This window comes from Ostrinia furnacalis, unplaced genomic scaffold (genome assembly GCF_004193835.3).
Source record: "Ostrinia furnacalis isolate ACB-3 unplaced genomic scaffold, ASM419383v2 OfSCF3339, whole genome shotgun sequence".
NCBI lineage: Eukaryota > Metazoa > Arthropoda > Insecta > Lepidoptera > Crambidae > Ostrinia > Ostrinia furnacalis.
The window spans coordinates 348,711-369,832 of NW_021133578.1; the positions used below are offsets into that span (position 1 = coordinate 348,711).

At 40.5% G+C, this 21,122-nt stretch overlaps 2 protein-coding genes across 5 annotated transcripts in view; both read right to left on the reverse strand.

Annotated features, from left to right (window-relative positions):
- Positions 1 to 14,929, reverse strand: part of bbc (choline/ethanolaminephosphotransferase 1 bbc) — a 31,596-nt gene extending 16,667 nt beyond the window's left edge. The window contains exons 1-5 of one of the 4 annotated variants that reach the window (XM_028311509.1): positions 14,572 to 14,929; positions 12,801 to 13,041; positions 3,377 to 3,535; positions 2,603 to 2,734; positions 288 to 419 (exon numbers count right to left, since the gene is read on the reverse strand). In XM_028311509.1, coding sequence (XP_028167310.1) covers positions 288 to 419; positions 2,603 to 2,734; positions 3,377 to 3,535; positions 12,801 to 13,041; positions 14,572 to 14,783 — 876 coding nt within the window. In that variant the 5' untranslated portion in view covers positions 14,784 to 14,929. Of the gene's footprint in view, positions 1 to 287; positions 420 to 1,010; positions 1,143 to 2,602; positions 2,735 to 3,376; positions 3,536 to 12,800; positions 13,042 to 14,571 lie in introns of all 4 variants that reach the window. The other 3 variants (XM_028311508.1, XM_028311507.1, XM_028311505.1) reach the window with 3 other exon arrangements.
- Positions 14,930 to 16,296: 1,367 nt separating this feature from the next.
- Positions 16,297 to 21,122, reverse strand: part of LOC114357735 (ankyrin repeat and BTB/POZ domain-containing protein BTBD11) — a 43,256-nt gene continuing 38,430 nt past the window's right edge. The window contains exons 23-25 of the mRNA XM_028311484.1: positions 18,649 to 18,796; positions 17,288 to 17,470; positions 16,297 to 16,654 (exon numbers count right to left, since the gene is read on the reverse strand). Of these exons, the coding sequence (XP_028167285.1) occupies positions 16,457 to 16,654; positions 17,288 to 17,470; positions 18,649 to 18,796 (529 nt within the window). The 3' untranslated portion in view covers positions 16,297 to 16,456. The remainder of the gene's footprint in view (positions 16,655 to 17,287; positions 17,471 to 18,648; positions 18,797 to 21,122) is intronic.

Consider the following 21,122-nt stretch of genomic DNA (forward strand, 5'->3'; position numbering starts at 1 on the left):
TAACATTGCTACGACCAACACAACAAAAACTAAACGGTAAAAGCGACTGCACATACAAACAAAAAGCGAGCAATACAAAACTACTACGAAACACAGCATGCGAAGCGTCCCAGAGGTGATCAAACAAATGCATGAACACAGCACAACCACAAACGATCGTCCCGACGACTGTGAGCATCTGTCCGCCAGCGTTCTAAGGCATTCGTGAGGCCAGTCGTTAGTCACGCGACACTCTGTGCGGCCATGTTAGTGTTAACGGCACAATGCGTATATCATTATGTCCTTACTGCGACCGTCGAGCCGTTTTTCCCCACTCCACCCTTCATTATCACATTTACGTAGCCGAAGATAAGGTACAACGCCAGGAGGTTGACCACCACGTTCGAGATCATGATCAGACTGACGTTTACAGTCGGCAACTGTGGTGTTAGTCGGTGGCATGCGGCGTGATATGGTGGCGCGATGTCAGCATGCGGTTAGCGGCCGGTGGGCGGCAGCGGCGACATATCAGAGAAAAAAATAACATGCCATTAATTGTCGGTACATTCTAAACGATGGCCGCGAGCGAACCGCTCCAATAGAATCCATGTGCTGTCTTCACTCATCAATAAAGTGGCATCCCACCGGAGGACCATAAGCAGTGCTCGGTTTCCTTCAACGTCTGCCGTGTATTATACATGTACCCCGAGTGCGGATGATTGGTTACGTGTCTTAATGAATGCAATTGAGATTAGTCATATCGTAAGATTAATCGACGACCCAGTCACAATAAGATAACCTTATACCGATTGTATGTACGGCCAACGTAATTTGTTTTGCCGTACAGTTCAAAGTGTAAACACGCCTCCAGCAAACTGCCCGAAACTCATTTAGAGGAAATTATATTACTTTGTTTGGAAATTATATTGGAAGATACTTAATTATCTGACTAAGTTTCTGACAGCGTGCTTCAGAAGCTAGAAAATGACTGAATCGTCGCGCCCATCGCGTTATACTCATGTTTGTCTTACGGCCACCGTGGATCCGTTTTTGCCGCAGCCCCTAACGCGGAAGGTGGATGAGAAGTTGGTGACAAAGTAAAACTGGGCGGCGTAGCACATCAAGCTCGCGCCCAGGCACAGCGGCACTCCCAGCACTGGGATCTGTACCACCATTCCCAGATGTAAACATGCATTGTAACATTTGTAACCTCCCTCATAATTTATGCTTAACTATTTCATTAAACCATATTTGTCAAGGGCGAAAATATTACATAACACAACAATCAACACGTTATTAGCGTGCGCAGTCTTCATTTAGACCTTTATATTCTTTAAAAACCCAAAATAATGAAACGACAACGATAATTAGTTCAGTTAAACTACCTACATGACACAACTCAAAAATGTATATTAATTAGATAGTTACAATGCAAAAATCACCATATTTTGACAAACACATACCAGAGCTAGTTGGTCGCCATGTTAGCCCCTCAAAATTACATTAGTAAAAACAAATGATTGTAATAGTACAAATGAGTGAAGACCCACATGATAAAGGACAACAAAATATATTGTATACGGGAACGAACCAGCCACATTGATACTATAATAACAGTTCTAACACTTGACAATATCAATAAACCTACACATAAGAGCAACAGTAATGAATATACTTAAAACTATCAAGACCCTATAGATCATGCTCGATTTACAAAAATAAATTGGAATAAACAGTGAGCATAACCTAGAAATCAAAGATAGTCGTGAACTAAACATGCTATTAAAAAAACCCACATGATAATAAGCAATGAAAACAATATTGTCAGAGGAATAACCAAATGGAAGCGGACGTATTTGTTCACACCCTTACACACTTTTATCACCTGAAACTAAGTTAAATAATAATTGCAAAAGTTCATTATATTAACATCAAACTTATTTAATCTTTCATATTGTACCTAAAATCGTGTGTAAGAGTTATGTGACGAATATGCCAATCATGTCTAAATTATAACTAGATTGTATAACAATAAATGAAATTATAATCAATGACGACTTTCATTACAAAGAATAAGCCCAACGCATTCGAAAATCCTAACTAACACCTGTCTGGCGGAGCGGGAGAATATTGTTAGGAAAAATAATTCTTCAAACAGTAATTAAAGCTTAGACTTAAGTGATGCATTTTGCCAGGTCCCAATAAACACAGATACGAAGTTCGTAAGTATTATTTATGAAAAATATGAAAATGCACATGAATAAACTTATCACAAATGTCATCAATAGTGATCGTGTCAGACACACAGCGTTTTTTTTTAAGTTAACTTAGTTATCTGATAAATGTTTACTGTTTGCCAAACTACTTTATTTGGACGACTTGCTTATATTCTCCCGAACCCCCAGTCAAGCTACGTCAGTAAAGAATTTACACGTGCCGATTTTCGCCACCAGATTGCGCGTCATGGCAAAAATCACGTCTTAATTGATAACATTTCGCGAATTCAGTGTGTGCGGTAATCGTCTGTGTGCTTCAAACGCGACAGATGTTTGCCAATCGGCGCATCAACGCTAAGTCTACGACTAAGTCGACCAATGTAAATGTTGAATCAAGCAGGTCTCACTGCGACTGTGGAGCCGTTCTTGCCGACGCCGCCGGTGGCGATGGCGGCTCCGAGCGCGCCTATGGTGAGGCAGGCGCCGGCCACCGCCGCCAGCGCCAGCGAGTACCGCGCCTCTATCATGGCACCGCCAACCTACGTCATGTGCGCGCGCCGGTTCAAATAGGTGACATCACGGGATGGTATTGGTGGTAACGTGGCATGGTGTTGGTGTATGAGAAACGATCACTACGGTTGATGTGGGAACACATATAAAGTGAATAGATACACGTAAGTATATACTGTTTTGAAAATAAAATCATATGTATTTGCAAGCAAAGTAATGACTGACTTCGTATTGGTATTGCTTAATTTCCAATATTCTCGAATCTACTTAAAACATTGGCATATTTCCAGCTTTTACATGACGCAAAATTATGATCACGCTATAAGAAATTAGCATTTACAGTTTCCTACAAACAATAGTATTTTTATTTAAATACATACATAGGAGCACATAGCTTTTTTTTAAATACCTTAAGTATTCATGTGGGTATTTTTAAAACTAATAATTCCTCTTGAAACACTACTCCATTATTTCCTTTTAAGATATCGCCTAAACAAAGGCTAGAACACACTTTACAAAATTACAATGAAGTGATTAATTCACAATATTCAGATTCACCTGTGTTCGCTAGATTAAGAATACTATCATCTATTTGACGCACATGATTTGAGTAAACCATTTAAAAGAACTATTGCCAGAGGCTAAGGTGGCCTCAGGAAGGGTAGCATTACCTGCATGGCCCAGAAGTCTGGCCCGAGAGTCGCGGAGATGAGGTGGATGGCGATGATGGAATACTGCGCCTCGGTGACGTCAATGCGGCCCATCTTCAGCGTGCCCGTGACGTAGGCCTGCCAGTGCGCGCAGTAGAACAGCGTCATCGCGCAGAAGCACTGGAATTTAGAAATTATTCATCATCATCATCATCATTTCAGCCATAGGACGTCCACTGCTGAACATAGGCCTCCCCCAATGCTTTCCATGTTGATCGATTGGTAGCGGCCTGCGTCCAGCGCTTCCCTGCTACCTTTACGATGTCATCGGTCCACCTTGTAGGTGGACGTCCCACGCTGCGTTTTCCGGTACGCGGCCTCCATTCCAGAACCTTTCTGCCCCATCGGCCGTCAGTTCTGCGTACTATGTGCCCTGCCTATTGCCACTTCAGCGGGCTATGTCAGCGACTTTGGTTTAGAAATTATTACTTAGACATTACTTCATCATCATCACCACTTCAGTCAATTTCAGTCTAATGTTAGACGTAATCCTTTCCTTAAAAACGTCACTATAATGCATATCATTAACTTTCGTCTAGCTGTTCTTCATCATCACTTCAGTCAATGGCAGTCTAGATGTAAGCTAAATGACGTCTTTACAACGCATATCACGAGCTGTTTTTCATCTATAGTCTGGTCCGTGAGCACGTAGAATTTTGTCCAATGACCCCAAGCTACCCATCCTTATCGCTCGCGCGTAATTATGTTGCTATCGCGCTCGCACACTCACTGCGGGTGACAGTCGCACAGTCGCGACAGCAATATAATTACGCGCGAGCGATAAGGATGGGCAGCTAGGGGTCATTGGACAAAATTCTACGTGCTCACGGACCGGGCTTTAGCTGTTCTTCATCAATATGCCTTCAGCCAATGGAAGTAGCCTTCCCTAGAGAACGTCACTGTAACGCATATCATAAGCTGTTTCTCATCTAGCTGTTTGTTTTTGAATGTCCCAGTGATAGTTTTCATAAAAAAAAAACCAAATAAAAAATCTTTAACCTACTCTTACAGGCCATAAAAACTGTGTGCATGCATATTCATTAATACCTATACTCTGAACAATGGCTGTACGTGAACTCCGTGCGACCTGCATGTAATATTTTGATGTATTTGCTTCGACATGAAGTTGTGTTAATATACAAGCAATTATAATAAAGACAAAACAAAGGCATAGATTTATTGAATGATAACAATTCTCAATGTATCTTATCGTAAAATATATTGATATCGATTTTGCTCTAATGATTGCATGTAAGTACCTAAATGTAGTGCGTTTTAAAAACAATTTCAATGTGCATATTTGAAGCTGATTCTGATTGAATGAACACTGCTTTTTCTTCTATTGTTGTTAATACCCATGGGGCGTAGACTAACGTCGTGACGTGAAGTGCCTAGTAATCTTCAAAGTCTAGTTCAAACAGAATGCGTTCCCAGCGCGCTATTGTAGTGCCCTGGCACGTGACAGAAAAGCGGTCTATTCATGAATTATAATCAGAAAGCTTGGAAACTGGACGGTTTATTTAAAAATAATGGTCTGTGAATCTGTGATGTTAAAAATATTGCATAAATAAAATGGTTATTCTTGGGAAGTTTTTAAAATCGATATCTCTTTGAAGATCCAAAGCCAAACAAACCTTAATTAGCACATGGCAGGCTAACTATTTATACCACATTGTTGATACAGGTGGCATCCATCAAAAAGATGGGACGGTTTCGGGTAAAGCGGGGTGATTCACGAGCTGGCGGGGGTCCAGGATCCCCGATACTCGGCGGAGACAGTTTGGCAAGTATCCCGAATAAGAATATTCCTATAGCGTCGACCGTTCTGCGGCCTTCAAATGGTAACCCGCTAATGGTGACGTCAATTAGCCTTGCATAATAAGTGACCCCAGTCTTACGCACGGTGACTTCTAGCTTCGCCTTCGTGACATCCTGAACAGGGGTTTAAACGAAAACAATACTCTATAGCTATCGAATGAAATGAAACTGAATGCGCAAATTTTAATCTTCTTGTTATAAAGACATTTGCGCCTTCAATGGCGGCCTAAGAATAGATTGGCAGGGAAAAACCATACCTAGTAACCGAATATAATGAACTCGGGCACTAACTTGGCATTTATTAATGAAAGTCAGTGGTTTGAATTTGCAAGTACCTACTATCTTGAAATAACTCGCCGCTCTACTTAACCATCTCAAAAAATAAACAATTGTCAGAAACTGAATTAGAAAAGGCGAAAGTTTATACTTTCTATTTAAAAATAAACGTACCAAAACGTATTAAAAACGTGAAGAGTGAAAGGACTTTTTTTAAAGTTCAGCGACTCCTCTCCAGTTTAGCTGAAAAGGACAATGCGATTGTCTTTGACGTGAGGAGCGATTATCCAATAAACTAACGTTAGAACCAGCTGGTATAAACGAGTAGGTGGCGCAAAACGGAATTTATAAAACTATGTCTCATACTGTATTAGAAAGTTGAATTTTCTGGTGATTAAATAAAGAATAACTGTGTTTCAGTAAACCTGACTTGTCACATCAGCTGTTTGTTACCTTACTTACATACAATACAACCCACACAGCAGAAAAAGTAAAGTAAAAGAAAGTAGGCATATGAGAAAAGCTCTCTGTTAATTCAGTATCAACATGCTTTGAAATTGCTTTTAAATACGTTGGTAACATTACTTCTTCTAAAGCTGATACCACGATGTAGTACTGATATAAGTAGTTTTTAATCAGCTTCAGCCATCCTATTGTGTGAGCATGTAAGGTTACCCATCTTACAAATACTAGTTTTAAATAATATCTTATATTGATATACTTATTGACATGATAACATAGCTTTTGCCATTGAAATCTCCCAGTCTGAAGCAAATAATAGAAATGCGTAGTAGTAGCTGTTAAGAGCCGATAGCGATTGTACTCGAACTGATTAGATCAAAACAAACGATTCCCCGGTGACATCGTGCTCCGTGACTTTGCAGTCTTTGCTATGTTTCAGGCACTTCTCTCTCAGGTCAAGATACGACGTTGCTCTTGAGAGAAAACTCTTTGTTTCTTTCTACTAGCAACTGTAAGTGTTTTTTATCCATACCATTTTTTGCTAAAATTAAAGCGTAAAAGAATCCAACAAAAAACATTGTATACTATTTCTTTGTTTCACCTAACTAAACTCTTTCTAAGATAACAATATAATGTAATACCAGGCAAGCTCTTATCAAGAAATAAATCATTTTGAAAGCGCAAATGACAAACAGAATTTACAAAGATTTACGCGATACGGAAGAAGGCAATACAAGATATAAAATCACATGAATAAAATAATAAAGTTAAGTCGAGCGACATGACATGACTGAGACCGTACGCGCTAACCGGCAAGATAACTTCTACAATACAAATTCATGGTCATACAGATAACTTACGTTTTGGTAGATAGCGTCATCACGCCATACACCAAGACTTATTGAGTGTTTTAGGTGCTGCTTAATTCATCGCAGCTATTTACTTTGCAAAATTGTTTAAAGTAAAATGAAATAAGATAATAGGATGACGTGATTAAAATATTTTTTAAAGATACGTATTTAAAATAAATTAGTACATAAGAAAAGTAAACAAAAAAGTTACGAGTTTAGAAATAATCAAGCAGCTAATACGATTTCTACATTTTCTACATACCACCAGGCACCAATCACATATTTTTTTTCATTTATCAACTTAATTTTAATTAATGAATTTAGAAATACGATTTTTCTTCTGCGTATCGGTATAAATCAATAAAATTATCAAATGGACTGAATGTTCAAAAACAAACAAAAAAACGTGTAAGTAATTAATTGATTAAGAAAGACGAATTTCCTTTTTGTATCGGTATTCAGTCGATTGATATTTTCATATCAAATTGATATCTTGGATAAATCAATATCAGTTAAAATTGGCGAGCAATCACTAAAGCTCAGAAGCGTCGCTCCTTGCCTCAGCGAGATTCAAGACTTTCACTTGTGGCTGCTAACGGTACTTTTTGGGCACTCGCCCGGCAACTGGACCGCATATTCCGCTACCTTCCCAAACAAGTCTAGGGTATAAGAAGCCAAATACTAAGAAACATCCCAACTAATCCCAACTAATATTATAAATGCGAAAGTAACTCTGTCTGTCTGTCTGTCTGTCTGTCTGTTACGCTTTCCCGCTTAACCCTTCATTTGNTTTCTTCGTTACTTAAGGACACTCTATTCACTCTATGGACAAATACATAAATAGTAAATATCTGTTAATGTCGAAATATTGCCAAATAAAATATGCGATCTTTTTTTCAGTGATGGTCTGATGACATGATGCAGTTCAGTCAGATTATGCAGCAAGTAAACTAATTTAATTTTCGCTAGGTATTCAATTACACACTCACGATGGCAACCGAAATCGCCCGAATTGATCTGCCCCCTTTTCAAGTGGCAAAATCTGATAATCTGTTCGGACGGATTCGATTTTCGAAAAGTTTGACTAGTCTAGTCTACTAATAGACCCACTGGTCGCGTTCGAAGCACCTGTGCGGCGTTAAACTCGTCACGACATGCAACGAGACAATGGGTCAACTATCCGGCCGCCGGATATCCGGCTATCCGGCCTAGCAGCTGGCCGGATATCCGGTATCCGGTATCCGGCCAAACAACTATCCGTGTCATCTCTAGTATTGAATTGTTCTATAGAGCTTATTAAAATTTGGATACTCATTACAAAATTAGCCATTTTCGGAGTCGGTGTCGGTGTCCTACCTTTTGGTGATTCGTTTTGGAGTTGGTTTTAATTTTTAGTGAAATTAATCTATTTCATGCCTTTAGTAGACTATAGGTACCCAGTAGACCTTGTTGTTGCCACTGAAGGTGCATAGGTACTCAGTACATTGATACCATATTTTTCATGTTAAGTGCAAATATATATATACTAGTGGCCGCCCGCGACTTCGTACGCGTGGATCCCGTTTTACCCCCTTCATCTATCTTACGCGGTTTAGATTTTTTCATACAAATGTTTTTTTCCGCTAACTCCCGTTCCCGTGGGAATTTTGCAATATCCTGTTGTAACTAAGCTTTAAGTTTACTAAGGTACCTGCTTGCCAAATTTCAAGCGTCTAACTTAAGCGGTTTAGATTTTTCATACAAATGTTTTTTCCCGCTAACTCCCGTTCCCGTGGGAATTTTGCAATATCCTGTTGTGACTAAGCTTTAAGTTTACTAAGGTACCTGCATGGCTTAAACCTCGCAACCGATTTTGATGAAATTTGGCATAGAGATAGTTTGAGTCCCGGGAAAGAACATAGGATAGTTTTTATCCCGGTTTTTGAAACAGGGACGCGCGCGATAAAGTTTTTCTGTGACAGACAAAATTCCACGCGGGCGAAGCCGCGGGCGGAAAGCTAGTAATAAATAAATAACGATAGAGCACGATGGCATTCGGTTATTTTTTTTTAAGTCTGTAAGGACCCCAGAGGCTTAAAAAAGATTTAAATGCTCCTGCTCTTTGGTTTCAGCTGAATGACGTCCACTGCTGGACAAAGGCCTCCCCCAAGGATTTCCACAACGACCGGTCCTGTGCTGTTCGCATCCAGGCACTTCCCGCGACCTTCACCAGATCGTCGGTCTACCTAGTGGGGGACCTGCCTACACTACTGCTCATCATACTAATATTGACCCTTGGATGGACCGTAGGAAATATGGGGATGGTATTAACAATATGGGGATAGTATTAATATCGAAGTGATTATGTCATTATAAAATAATCCTGATGAGAGAGTCTTTATCAAAGTATTGAAGCACGTAGATTGATAAGTTATAACTGTAAAAGAGTCCGCAGCGATTCTGCGGAGCAACGGCCTTGCTCTTAAACTTGGCATTCGACCGATTCGAGTCTCTTCAAAGCAACTTTAAATTAAAATAAACAACTAGGTAGGTACGGGATGAATATTTAATTGTACACTATTTACATAATTTTTAAATACATATACAAAAATTGCTGATTGAGCGATATCAGCAGGTTTTTGGTTAAACTGTGTCAAAATACTGAGTCCAAGTAATCCCGAGAAAGTTGTACGAGTAAGTGGAAAATGTGTTTGTTTTGGTAATTTTCAGAGTCACTTTTAATGCTCTTTATTTTTTAAGCAAACATACTCGATTTTTAAAATATAAATCTAAAACGAAAATAAAGATACTATTGAATGTAAAGTTTACATGTTGCGACCCTGTTTTTGTTTGTGAGTCACACATGGAACTTTCTTTCACAAAACAAAATGAACGTGGGCGATGTCATGACGTTAGCAACTGATACACGGAAATATTCTCAAAAGAATCTCCAAAACCATTCAATCGTCGCTATAATATAGTACTCTATAGAAACCGGTTCGCAAATACATTGATTTACAATCTTTCTCAAGGCGACGCGCACTTTGAGTTTTGGCCAATCCAAAGTTCAACGAACGCATCAGTCACACATGTGGAAATAGGCTGTAACGAGCTATTGAAATCCTTAGTATTTGAATTATAAGTTAATTTAATAGGTTCTGAAGTTTGATTGTGTTTTTGTGCAAATTAAATACATGTAAATATGTAATTTATAAGCTATAAGCCATTGTGTGATTACTAGTAATTGGTTAAATGGACAGTTCCGCCATGAGGATGAATCATGTATCCATACAGAAATATTTACGCTAAACTTTGTACACAAAAAGCCGACTCTACAATAACTTATTCGTAACGTCGTCAAACAAACCTTCACCCCGTAGACATAACAGCATGTGAAATGCTCACAATTCTGAGTACACAGCGTGTGTCCACAACGTTCAGCGCTCGGCTGAAATGTTAATGACATTAACCCATATCACAATGACGGCAGGCTGGCGCCCGTTCCTTGCTCTAGCTATGTGCAAAACGATTGCGTTTTTCACTTTGTTTGACTGATAAACCAGTAGGCAATTTTAAGTAAACCGAGGTTACTAAACAATGCATGAACCTCTTCGATTATCTGCGTGTTCTGAAACTCATTATCTTTATCTCATGTTTCCGACAGAAACATATCCTGAAGAATGGAAGAAGGATGGACCTGCGTGGATGGTATAATGATTGTTTAGTATTATCACAGATTACTTAACAGCTCCTACGTGATGAAGCTCCGCGTACAACAGACGTGTTCTGAATATTAATATACTATGACGTATTACCGTCTTACCAACAATGGAAAGAAAAAGCATTTAAGGTTGAGAGGTTCAAATTCAAATAATTTGTTTTTTTTTCTTTGTTGATTTACAAATTACATACATAAAAGGCACATAAAATCATTCTTGTCTAGAAAGTATAAAACGAGAAAATACTAAGAACGGGAGTCTTAACTGGTCAGCCGATCCAGTTAGTGAGTCATAGTGTAGTGAACTGCAACAGGTGATGTGTTCATCAGTTCCAGCGAAACGTCCGGCGTTTCACAGTCGTCACGGGGGCCGTGCTCGTTACCGGGCATGCAATACGCCACTAGGTCCTCAAATTAATTACCGGCTACTTGGAAAAAGTGCCGTGGAAATATCGAGTCCTTTAATTGACATTTGCTATACAAACTACTAGATTGCAACGGGTGGGTTTGTAGAGCTGGTAAATGGGTCAGTCTCTAGCAAATTCTTTGTTTTATAAATCTAAATACGTTTGGAATCATGACATACTTGTCAGAAGTTTTCACTATTCAAATCGGTTATATTCTTAGTGCTCTAGATTTGATCAACTTACGGTCATGGAGAAGGGGGACCAACGGACACTAATTAACTATTTTTAGAACACATATAGGGCAGTACGTCAGTCATACATAACTGTCCGACTGGTTGATTTCGCTTCATTTAAATTACCTCGCATTCTATTAGCTAGCGGAATTACGCGTCATCGACAATCGATACCACATAGAGCGGTTCATCACGCGTGAACAATGGTCGATCATCAAGTCGCGCCTGTTATGTCGACGTCATCTAAATATATAAAAGGAGAAACTGACTGACTGACTGACAGATCAACGCACAGCCTAAACGGCTAAACGTAGGCACTTGAAATTTGGAAGGGACGTAGCTTAGGTACCGTAGAGGTGCACTAAGAAAGGAATTCCCGAAATTCCCACGGGAACGGGAATTAGCGGGAAAAACGGGATTCACGCGTACGAAGTCGCGGGCGGCCGCTAGTAGTAGACATACTGACTGAAGTAAATAAAATCTTAAGCATATAAGTACAGCTAAGGAGACTGGAGCAGTCTCGATTGACAATTTTCTTGTAAGATTATGCGTGCGAATGTAGGGCATTGAAAAGGGAAAGTAGGTTTGCAATGACTATTGGCGGTTAGAGGTATACGAACGAACCTTATAAAAAGCAGTCTTTTAAATCTAGAAAGCTGAATTATTATTAGGAACATGAATTTAAATTCAGATAGCTAGTCTTAGCCTAGGTATTAAAGTAAAACGCTGCACCTTTTACATCAAATATTCTACACCCAGGATCTATCGCTGAAATTCAATTTCCTCGGATATTGCTCGGTGGCGTCCGCTCTAGGTGGCATAACCTTTGCCGCACGTAAGCTGGACGGTTACTACGAAATCGCATTTCCTACCATAAGGTGCATATTGGACACAGTCTAGAATATAGGTTCTTTCTGACAACACGCAATATCCTATCTTGGTGGGTCGTTTCCATTCATAGGTACAGTTTATATGCAATGTGCGCTCGTTCCAATTCGAATATGGCAATGCACGCAGCAATGTGGGAAATATCCGACTTACGATTACTAAATCGGTGACCGTTTACTTCAGAGAACCGGTATTTGCTGCAGAACACTTGCTACCTATATTTTAACGTTGTTGATGCTTGAGTCATGTATGAACTCGGATTTATTCCTTTCTTTAAACAGAACTTGCTTGTTTAAAATATCAGTGGGTTAAATATTTATTAATCAGTTTACCTGGCAATGGAACGGAGCACACAATTTGGAATATTACGTGATATAATGAATCATCACATTTTCAGAGTATAGAATACAGATGTACACAATAAGAACAGTAGTTGCGTCAGATTTTCACTGACTGATCTACTGGCTGCTTGCAACCTTTGTCCACTAACTAACTACTCGTAGCTGGTCGTGTCGGTTTTCAGAGTCCACTCTGAACTAAACTACACTTTTCGTCTCAGCCAAATGACGTCCACTGCTGGACAAAGGCCTCCCTCAAGAATTTCCTTAACGACCGGACCTGCTGCCCTCATCTTACTAAACTACACTTAACTACGTATCAAACCTTCATTTAAATTTCATTCTGGAGCTGTCCAAAACTGACAATGTGTCATCAACAACATTGCCTTATATTCGACAAAGAACCAAGACTGACCTGGAAGAACATCCATGTCGGGTACTCGCCAAGCTTGACCGCGATGCAGGCGCCGAGCGCGATGAACACCGTCGATATGCTGTCGCAGCCGTGGTCGAAGAGTTCTCCGAGCGGCGACTGGCTGCCGGTGCGGCGCGCCTGCTTGCCGTCGATGGCGTCCAGGCTCTGGTATACGAACACTCCGAGAGCGCACAGGGCGCACGCCCAGCGAGGCGGGTCTTGGCGGGCGTCCGGACTATACCTGGTGGACGCAAGTTGGAAGTCAGTCATAAACTTGACTTTGACTTTTGATAACAGTTTGATAAGAATTCGAACAGAATCGAAAGCAAATGTAAAGCTAATTGATATTGTATAGGCTCTAAGAGCATGGTCACCTTGTCAGACATTTAGACATTTCATCATGTTGTATGAATGAAAATGAAGGTAGTTTTAATACAAAACTGTGTAGTCAGGTTTCTAGTGACTACATTACACTAAATATTGTGAGTAGTTCTGAAACATACACAAGTTAGGTACTTTAGAATGCCTTTTTTTCATAATAAAAAAATAAATTAAAGTAGGTAAATTCTCAGTTTGTAAATCAATGTTTACATTTATAAAACTTCTATCCTACTATGGTTCAATATTCTTTCAATATTTTAAACTTAAATAATCATCTAAAATTCTAAACAATGACATTCATAAATTACTGGTGATGCAGATCCACGCACAAGCACACAACACATTGCTTTTGTGTCTGGAATTTCTTCTAGAATTGATTCAAATTAAGGGTTGAAGCTTTCCAAATTCTCAACAATACAAATGCTCAATTAATTTATTTAAAATGAAGTATTTAAAAATAGCCTGTATCAGGGGAATTAATATTAGCTGGTGATTACATAATCAGTTAATAGGATAATGGAGAGAATATTGTCATTTTCCCCAAATTAATTAATTTTAAATATATATGTAAATAGCAACAATAAAAACAATAACAAATAATTAACCCATCTGTCCATCATGATCAGTATAGAATGTAGTATTTTATTATTTATTTATATTAGGGAAACAAACAATTTTGATACAGACAAATAATCACACAAAAAATAGTAATAAAAATCAAAAATGATCATTATTTAAAGCCTGATTTACCTTATAAAGTTTGAGAATAACACAAGAATCGTCATATCAATCATTACCATTTACCAAGGTGCCATGAATCGAAAAGTACTTATTAGAAAAATGACAAATATTTATGTTCGTTGATGTAAACTTTTGTAGTTTTAGCATTGTTCTGTGATGTTTTGCTTTGAAATGAGTCAAGAATATAAGATATTTTAGCATAAAGCAATAAGGGATAACAAATTGATGCGAGTCATTTGTCACCAATTGGAATAGTTCTGATGGCTAACCTAGTGAAGGTTTACACTGAATGTCTGATAGTAATAATAATTATTATGTATAGTATTTCGTGGTAATGGCCTTCATTACATACGTAGTAGTTTGACAGACAGTTGTAATTCTGATTGATATCTTATCAGAAGTTGGTGGTACGACGCAGCTGCGACCAATCAGACAACTCTCACGCAACTAACGCTCGTAAACAAAAATTGCTCATAGTTTACATCTTTATCACATGCTTCAAAATTTTCATTTAATTTCGCCAACGACCACGTAAAGCACAGTTTGTAAGCTCCAGAAAGGTAAGAAGTCTAAAATGAAAGTCGTTACGCTCGCTGGCGTATCATGACACAGTTTTTCGCAGCAATGTAACCTTCAAATGGGTACTCACCATACTAAAATTAATGTGGTAACTATGTTGACTATTAGACCTAAAATAGTAATGAGATTCGGAGCGAGCCACAGCGGCGTTTTGGACACCAACCAGCACCACCATGGCTGGAGCCATGCATCCAATAAACTAGCACTAACACACGAATACTTGTGTTCACTCAGTCTTTTTAACTGTGCAGCGTTGAGAATTCTCTCTTTATAGAACTGCATTTTTATCCACTGTCACGACATTAATACTTGAAAAATTATAAAACACTACACTGCCACTGCAAGCGAATTTATTCCAAAAAAATTCGCAAATCCTTCCTTCGGCACATCACAACCACGCGCCATAAACAATTTTTGAAGTTTAAATTACTTTTTAAATCCAGTGTTGCCAGTCGGGTCTTGTCAGAAATTACCAGAAATATAAAAAAATGTAACCTTTTTGAATAAAAAGTAACCTTCATACGGAGGGGGGGGGGGGGTGCGGAGCGATTGTGTAAGGTTGTTCATGTTTACCTAAATTCGAAATTTTGACCATTCCATGAAGACCGAAAAGTGACCGGTCGTATAAAACCGTTTCATGGATTTGCGTTTTATTATCAAAAAAACATTTGCTAAAACTCATTGTCTTTAACAAATAATAAATCAAATTCATGTTTAAATGCAGTTTATGACATAATTTTTAAATTGTCACTATTAATATTTTTACTGAATAACCTGTAAAAGTTAATTCTACAATTTCTGAAAAATCACCTAAAAGTAACCTTTTCATTAGTGTAACCTAAAAGTAACCAATGCAGTTCAAAAGTAACCTAAAAGGTTACAAAAGTAACCTTCTGGCAACACTGTTTAAATCAGCTTAAAATCTAGCTGGCAATGACAATCGGTATTTAGCCATACAACATGGCAGCTATCTGTCAATGTCAAAAGAGTCATAGACAAAACTCCAGGTGACAGCTGATTGAATGTTGCCATTTTATTAATTTTACCCACATTAAAGGTAAATGTGAAAGAAAGAAATCGCTTAATATCTTTCATCAATTCTAAAAAAAAGGAAAAGGGTAAATAAGCCAACATAATTTATTTTATTGAACAAAAAAAATGATAAAATTAAGAATGGATGAATGCATGATGTTTGTTACTCTTTTTTACGTTACGTTTACGTTTTACGACACAATTTTATGTAATATTAAATTAATGAGCTGTATTTGGCATGGTAACGGATTATTTGCGGTTACAAGCGAAAATAATTTAGATAATAATTTACATAAATAAACTCTATATTAAAATCTTTCGTCAATAGCTAGAGCCTAACGGTTTTTTAATAGATTTTTGCATTATTTATCCAAATTATAAACGGGATTAATATTCCCTGTTAGGATAGCAAACAATCTGTTTATTAAACTCACTTGTGTGTGAAATTGGGTGTTAACAAATAGACGAATTTGGATTAATTCGTGTACAGAAGGGTTTATTGAGTCAAAATCCCAAGGTCAAGTTTTATTTATTAGAACACGAAATAAAAATAAGAAAAGTCCTTCAACATTAAAATTACGTCAAACAACTTTTTTGACAACATAAAGCTTTATTTCAACAATAATTACATTTTTGTTACAATGTCATAATACTTTGCCATTCACTAAATAGTATAGAGAAATGTAATCAAAATGAAATATTATTACATTTAATACAATAGTCTAAATAATATTGTACTTTATCTGTAGTCTATCATGTACGAGTATCTACATAAAAATAAAGGTATCATTTTCCAATCAGTCCAACGTTTATAACATAATATAGTTTAGAATTTTCTCGATTACTATCAATGTTTTTGTACCTAACACGAATTAAATATAATATTATAACAAACAAAATGATGTTGGAGTGGACGACCGTTGCTACCTAGACTTGGCTTGGGACTTTCTGGTTTCGATCCGCTTCTGGAGCGTCGTGAGCAGCGCTCCCAGCACGTTGTGTCCGGGCAGGCGCTTGCCGAACAGCAGGCGCTTGACGGAGTCGTCGTATGTCAGCAGCGCCACCATGTTTTGGAGGAGGAATCCTTGGCAATACTCGAGGAGCTGAGTGGCACCGTAGACCTGCGACAGAAAGAATCAGCTTTGATGTCACCAAAAATGGTAATGTTCCTCAAGATAAACCCTCAAGGCAAGGAAAAATACCTAAATACCGTACCGAGCGTTGACGTGACGTCACGGCCGCCAGGTGCATAGTTAACTCTAACGGGTTGTAGTGTAGCGAGTACTACCGTCTCCCCAACGCAGCGCAGGACCGGTAGTTGTGGAAATCCTCGGGGAATCCTGACGATTACGGTGCCCTGGGCACGTGCCTAGAGTGCCCAGTGGAAAAGACAGGCCTAAATATACCTTGGCGTGTATGTAGACGGAGACGAGGTTGTGCAGCGCGCCTCGCATTGCCTCTGCAGCGGCAGCAGCTGGAGGGGCCTGGTGTACCTTGGCGTGGATGTAGACGGAGACGAGGTTGTGCAGCGCGCCTCGCATTGCCTCTGCAGCGGCAGCAGCTGGAGGGGCCTGGTGTACCTTGGCGTGGATGTAGACGGAGACGAGGTTGTGCAGCGCGCCTCGCATTGCCTCTGCAGCGGCAGCAGCTGGAGGGGCCTGGTGTACCTTGGCGTGGATGTAGACGGAGACGAGGTTGTGCAGCGCGCCTCGCATTGCCTCTGCAGCGGCAGCAGCTGGAGGGGCCTGGTGTACCTTGGCGTGGATGTAGACGGAGACGAGGTTGTGCAGCGCGACGGAGCGGGCGGCGCGCGCCTCGCAGTGCCTCTGCAGCGGCAGCAGCTGGAAGAAGGCGGCGGCCGCCAGGACCTCCAACACGGCGCCGTCGGGGATGTCCAGCCCGCCGCACCCGCCCGAGTACAGGTACTTCATCACTAGCTGGAAACAAATTAAAATACTATCACGTTTCCACAAGGGAGGCCTGCTGGACAAACAGCAGTGGACGTCATTTGACATTTCAGTGACTTGAAAGAAAGAAAGAAAGAAAAGAAAGAAAAATATTTTTAATTAGTCCAAACATCCTTAGACTACTTACAACAATATAATTACTAAGTAGTTAAATTTGAACCAAAATGGCAGCCACTCAGCATGTGTTATGCCCTAGGTCAAGACCTAGAGTATAACGCTGGTATTCTGTGGCAACCATATCAAGTGGGTAGACATTATTTAAGTTTTACACAAAACAAAAAGACAAACACAAAACAAAGACTTAAATTAAAAATACTATCTTATTTAAGTATGTATTCGTTACACGTTGATTACTAAATCAATCATTGAATTGTTAAGCCTAAATGGGTAGCATGATGTACTGGATAAAATGATAACCACATCTTGTAAACATTAATGAAATGCAATAAACACATTTTGACTTTGACTAAAACGAACGAACGAACTAACGAACGAACGAACTATGAAGTTTGATAATAACAGATTGCCAATCGAAGTAGAATAGGGCACTGAAAAACAGTAAGATGGCAACATAATTTGGCTCTCAGGGTATAGATGACCCACGCCTGAACTGTCCCACCAAACTCAATGACAGGGGGGCGCTACCTTCGTTCAACTATATGGTTTCCAACATGGTAAAAATCGGAACCAGCGATCCGGTATTGACGGTGGCGCCACACTGTCAATGTCATGGATAGGACAGTTCAGTATTTTGGAACTACACACTGGCGGATTGCAAGCGTTTTCAAAACGTCGCGGGTGCATGGCAGACCACTCGCCACTGTAGAGTCATGTCAATCGCCAGTGGTGTTCACTGTTAAATATAAAAACGATTCACATCGATCACATTATTTAGCTACCACGTGGTAGATCACCAATGAGATGGACGGACCAGATCAAGGCCGCAACTAAGTGCTCGGTTAGCGAAAGTACCCGGAAAGCTGCAGTCCGCGAGGAATGGCGCCGTATTACGAGGAACATCACTCTGAATCGTGATTCAAAATGATGACCACGACCACTCTGACAAGAGTGTACCGACTGAGAAGAAAGAGCTATTAAAAACGTCAATTATACTTTGTTGAGTTGAGATGTTACGCTATAATACTCACCTCAAAGATATGGTATCTTATGTCATTAATCTGCACGAGCGGAGGCGCGCCGGCCTCGCCTGCCCGCGCAGGCGCCAGCATAGCTCGCAGGCGCGGCGACTCTGACACCAGCACTATCTTGTGCCCGTAGAACAGACGACCTTCCACCCTGGGAATAAGCAAAATCATAGACTTTAACATCATTGTAAGATTTCTGATATGGTGGATTGGAAAGAAACAGTAAAATTCGTAAGACCTTACAAAGTAAGCCTACATAGCACACAGGATTGCGAAACTTAAGTGGCAATGGGTGGTAGAACTGATGCCCGTTGAGGCAAAAAAGTAGCGTAGCGACCACATATACCATACCATAATATAGGCAGGCCTCCCATTAGGTGGACCGACGAATTAGTGAAGGTCGCATCAAGCTCCTGGATGCGAGTAGCGCAGAACCGATCGTTGTGGAAACCCTCGGGCAAAATCTATGTCCAGAAATAGACGTCCTTCGTTTCCTGCAAGCATCTGGATGCGGGCAGCTCAAAACCGAGAAAGGCTTTTGTCCAGCAGTAAACATCCTTTGTTTCCCAAAAGCCTCGTTACCTGAAGGTAACATCAGCGAGAGAAGGGTTATTGACGCACTTTGTCCAGCAGTAAACGTCCTTCGTTTCCCAAAAGCCTCGTTACCTGAAGGTAACATCAGCGAGAGAAGGGTTATTGACGCACTTTGTCCAGCAGTAAACGCCCTTCGTTTTCCAAGTCTCGTTAGCTGAAGGTAATGTCAGCGAGAGAAGGGTTATTGACTTGTCCAGCAGTAGACGTCCTTCGTTCCATAAGAAGGCCATGTTACCTGAAGGTGACGTCAGCGAACGAAGGGCTGTTGACGTACTCGTACTTTTTCCAGCAGTAGACGTCTTTCGTTTCCCAAGAAGGTTACCTGAAGGTGACGCGATTAGGCGCGATCGGTCCAATTCGTAATTGGTCCAAAAAAAAGGATACCCAAAATGAAAAAAAAAAGAAGGTAAATCAACTTTTACTATATGCAGAAAAAAAGCGGATCGGTCCAAAAAATTGGACCAATAGCGAATTGGACTAATCGCGAATTTGTATTATTTTTCACGATTGGACCAATCGAGAATTGGGCGCCGGGCACGCGCACAGGATGTTACCTGAAGGTGACGTCAGCCAGCGACGGGTTGTTGACGTAGGAGGGGTCTACGCGCGAGGGCGCGGGCGCGGCGGGCGGCGGCTCGGCCACGCCCGGCACGGGCTCCCAGCCGTAGCACGCGCACAGGATGTTACTGAAGGTGACGTCAGCGAGCGAAGGATTGTTGACGTGACTTGTCCAGCAGTATACGTCTTTCGGTCCCCAAGAAGGCCATGTTACCTGAAGGTGACGTCAGCGAGCAAAGGGCTGTTGACGTACTCGTACTTTTTCCAGCAGTAGACGTCTTTCGTTTCCCAAGAAGGTTACCTGAAGGTGACGCGTTTAGGCGCGATCGGTCCAATTCGCGATTGGTCCAATTCGTAATTGGTCCAAAAAAAAAGAATATCCAAAATAAAAAAAGAAGATCAATCAACTTTTACTACTATATGCAGAAAAAAGCGAATTGGTCCAAAAGCGAATTGGACCAATAGCGAATTGGACCAATAGCGAATTGGACTAATCGCGAATTTGTATTATTTTTCACAATTGGACCAATCGCGAATTGGAAGCCGGGCACGGGCTCCCAGCCGTAGCACGCGGCAGGATGTTACCTGAAGGTGACGTCACCGAGCGAAGGATTGTTGACCTTCCTTTTCCAGCAGTATAGGTACGTCCTTCGGTTCCCAAAAGCCTTGTTACCTGAAGGTGACATCAGCAAGCGAGGAGTTGTTGACGTACTTTGTCCAGCAGTAAACGCCCTTCGTTTTCCAAAAGCCTCGTTAGCTGAAGGTAATGTGAGCGAGAGAAGGGTTATTGACTTGTCCAGCAGTATACGTCTTTCGGTCCCCAAGAAGGCCTTGTTACCTGAAGGTGACGTCAGCCAGCGACGGGTTGTTGACGCACTTTGTCCAGCAGTAGACGTCCTTCGGCCCCAAGAAGGCCATGTTACCTGAAGGTGACGTCAGCGAGCGAAGGGTTGTTGACGCACTTTGTCCAGCAGTAAACGTCCTTCGTTCCCCAAAAGCCTCGTTACCTGAAGGTGACATCAGCAAGCGAGGGGTTATTGACGTACTTTGTCCAGCAGTGAACGTCCTTCGTTTCCCAAAAGTCTTGTTACCTGAAGGTGACATCAGCAAGCGAGGGGTTGTTGAGTGTTGACGCACTTTATCCAGCAGTAAACGCCCTTCGTTTTCCAAGAAGGCCTTGTTACCTGAAGGTGACATCAGCAAGCGAGGGGTTGTTGAGTGTTGACGCACTTTATCCAGCAGTAAACGCCCTTCGTTTTCCAAGAAGGCCTTGTTACCTGAAGGTGACATCAGCAAGCGAGGGGTTGTTGAGTGTTGACGCACTT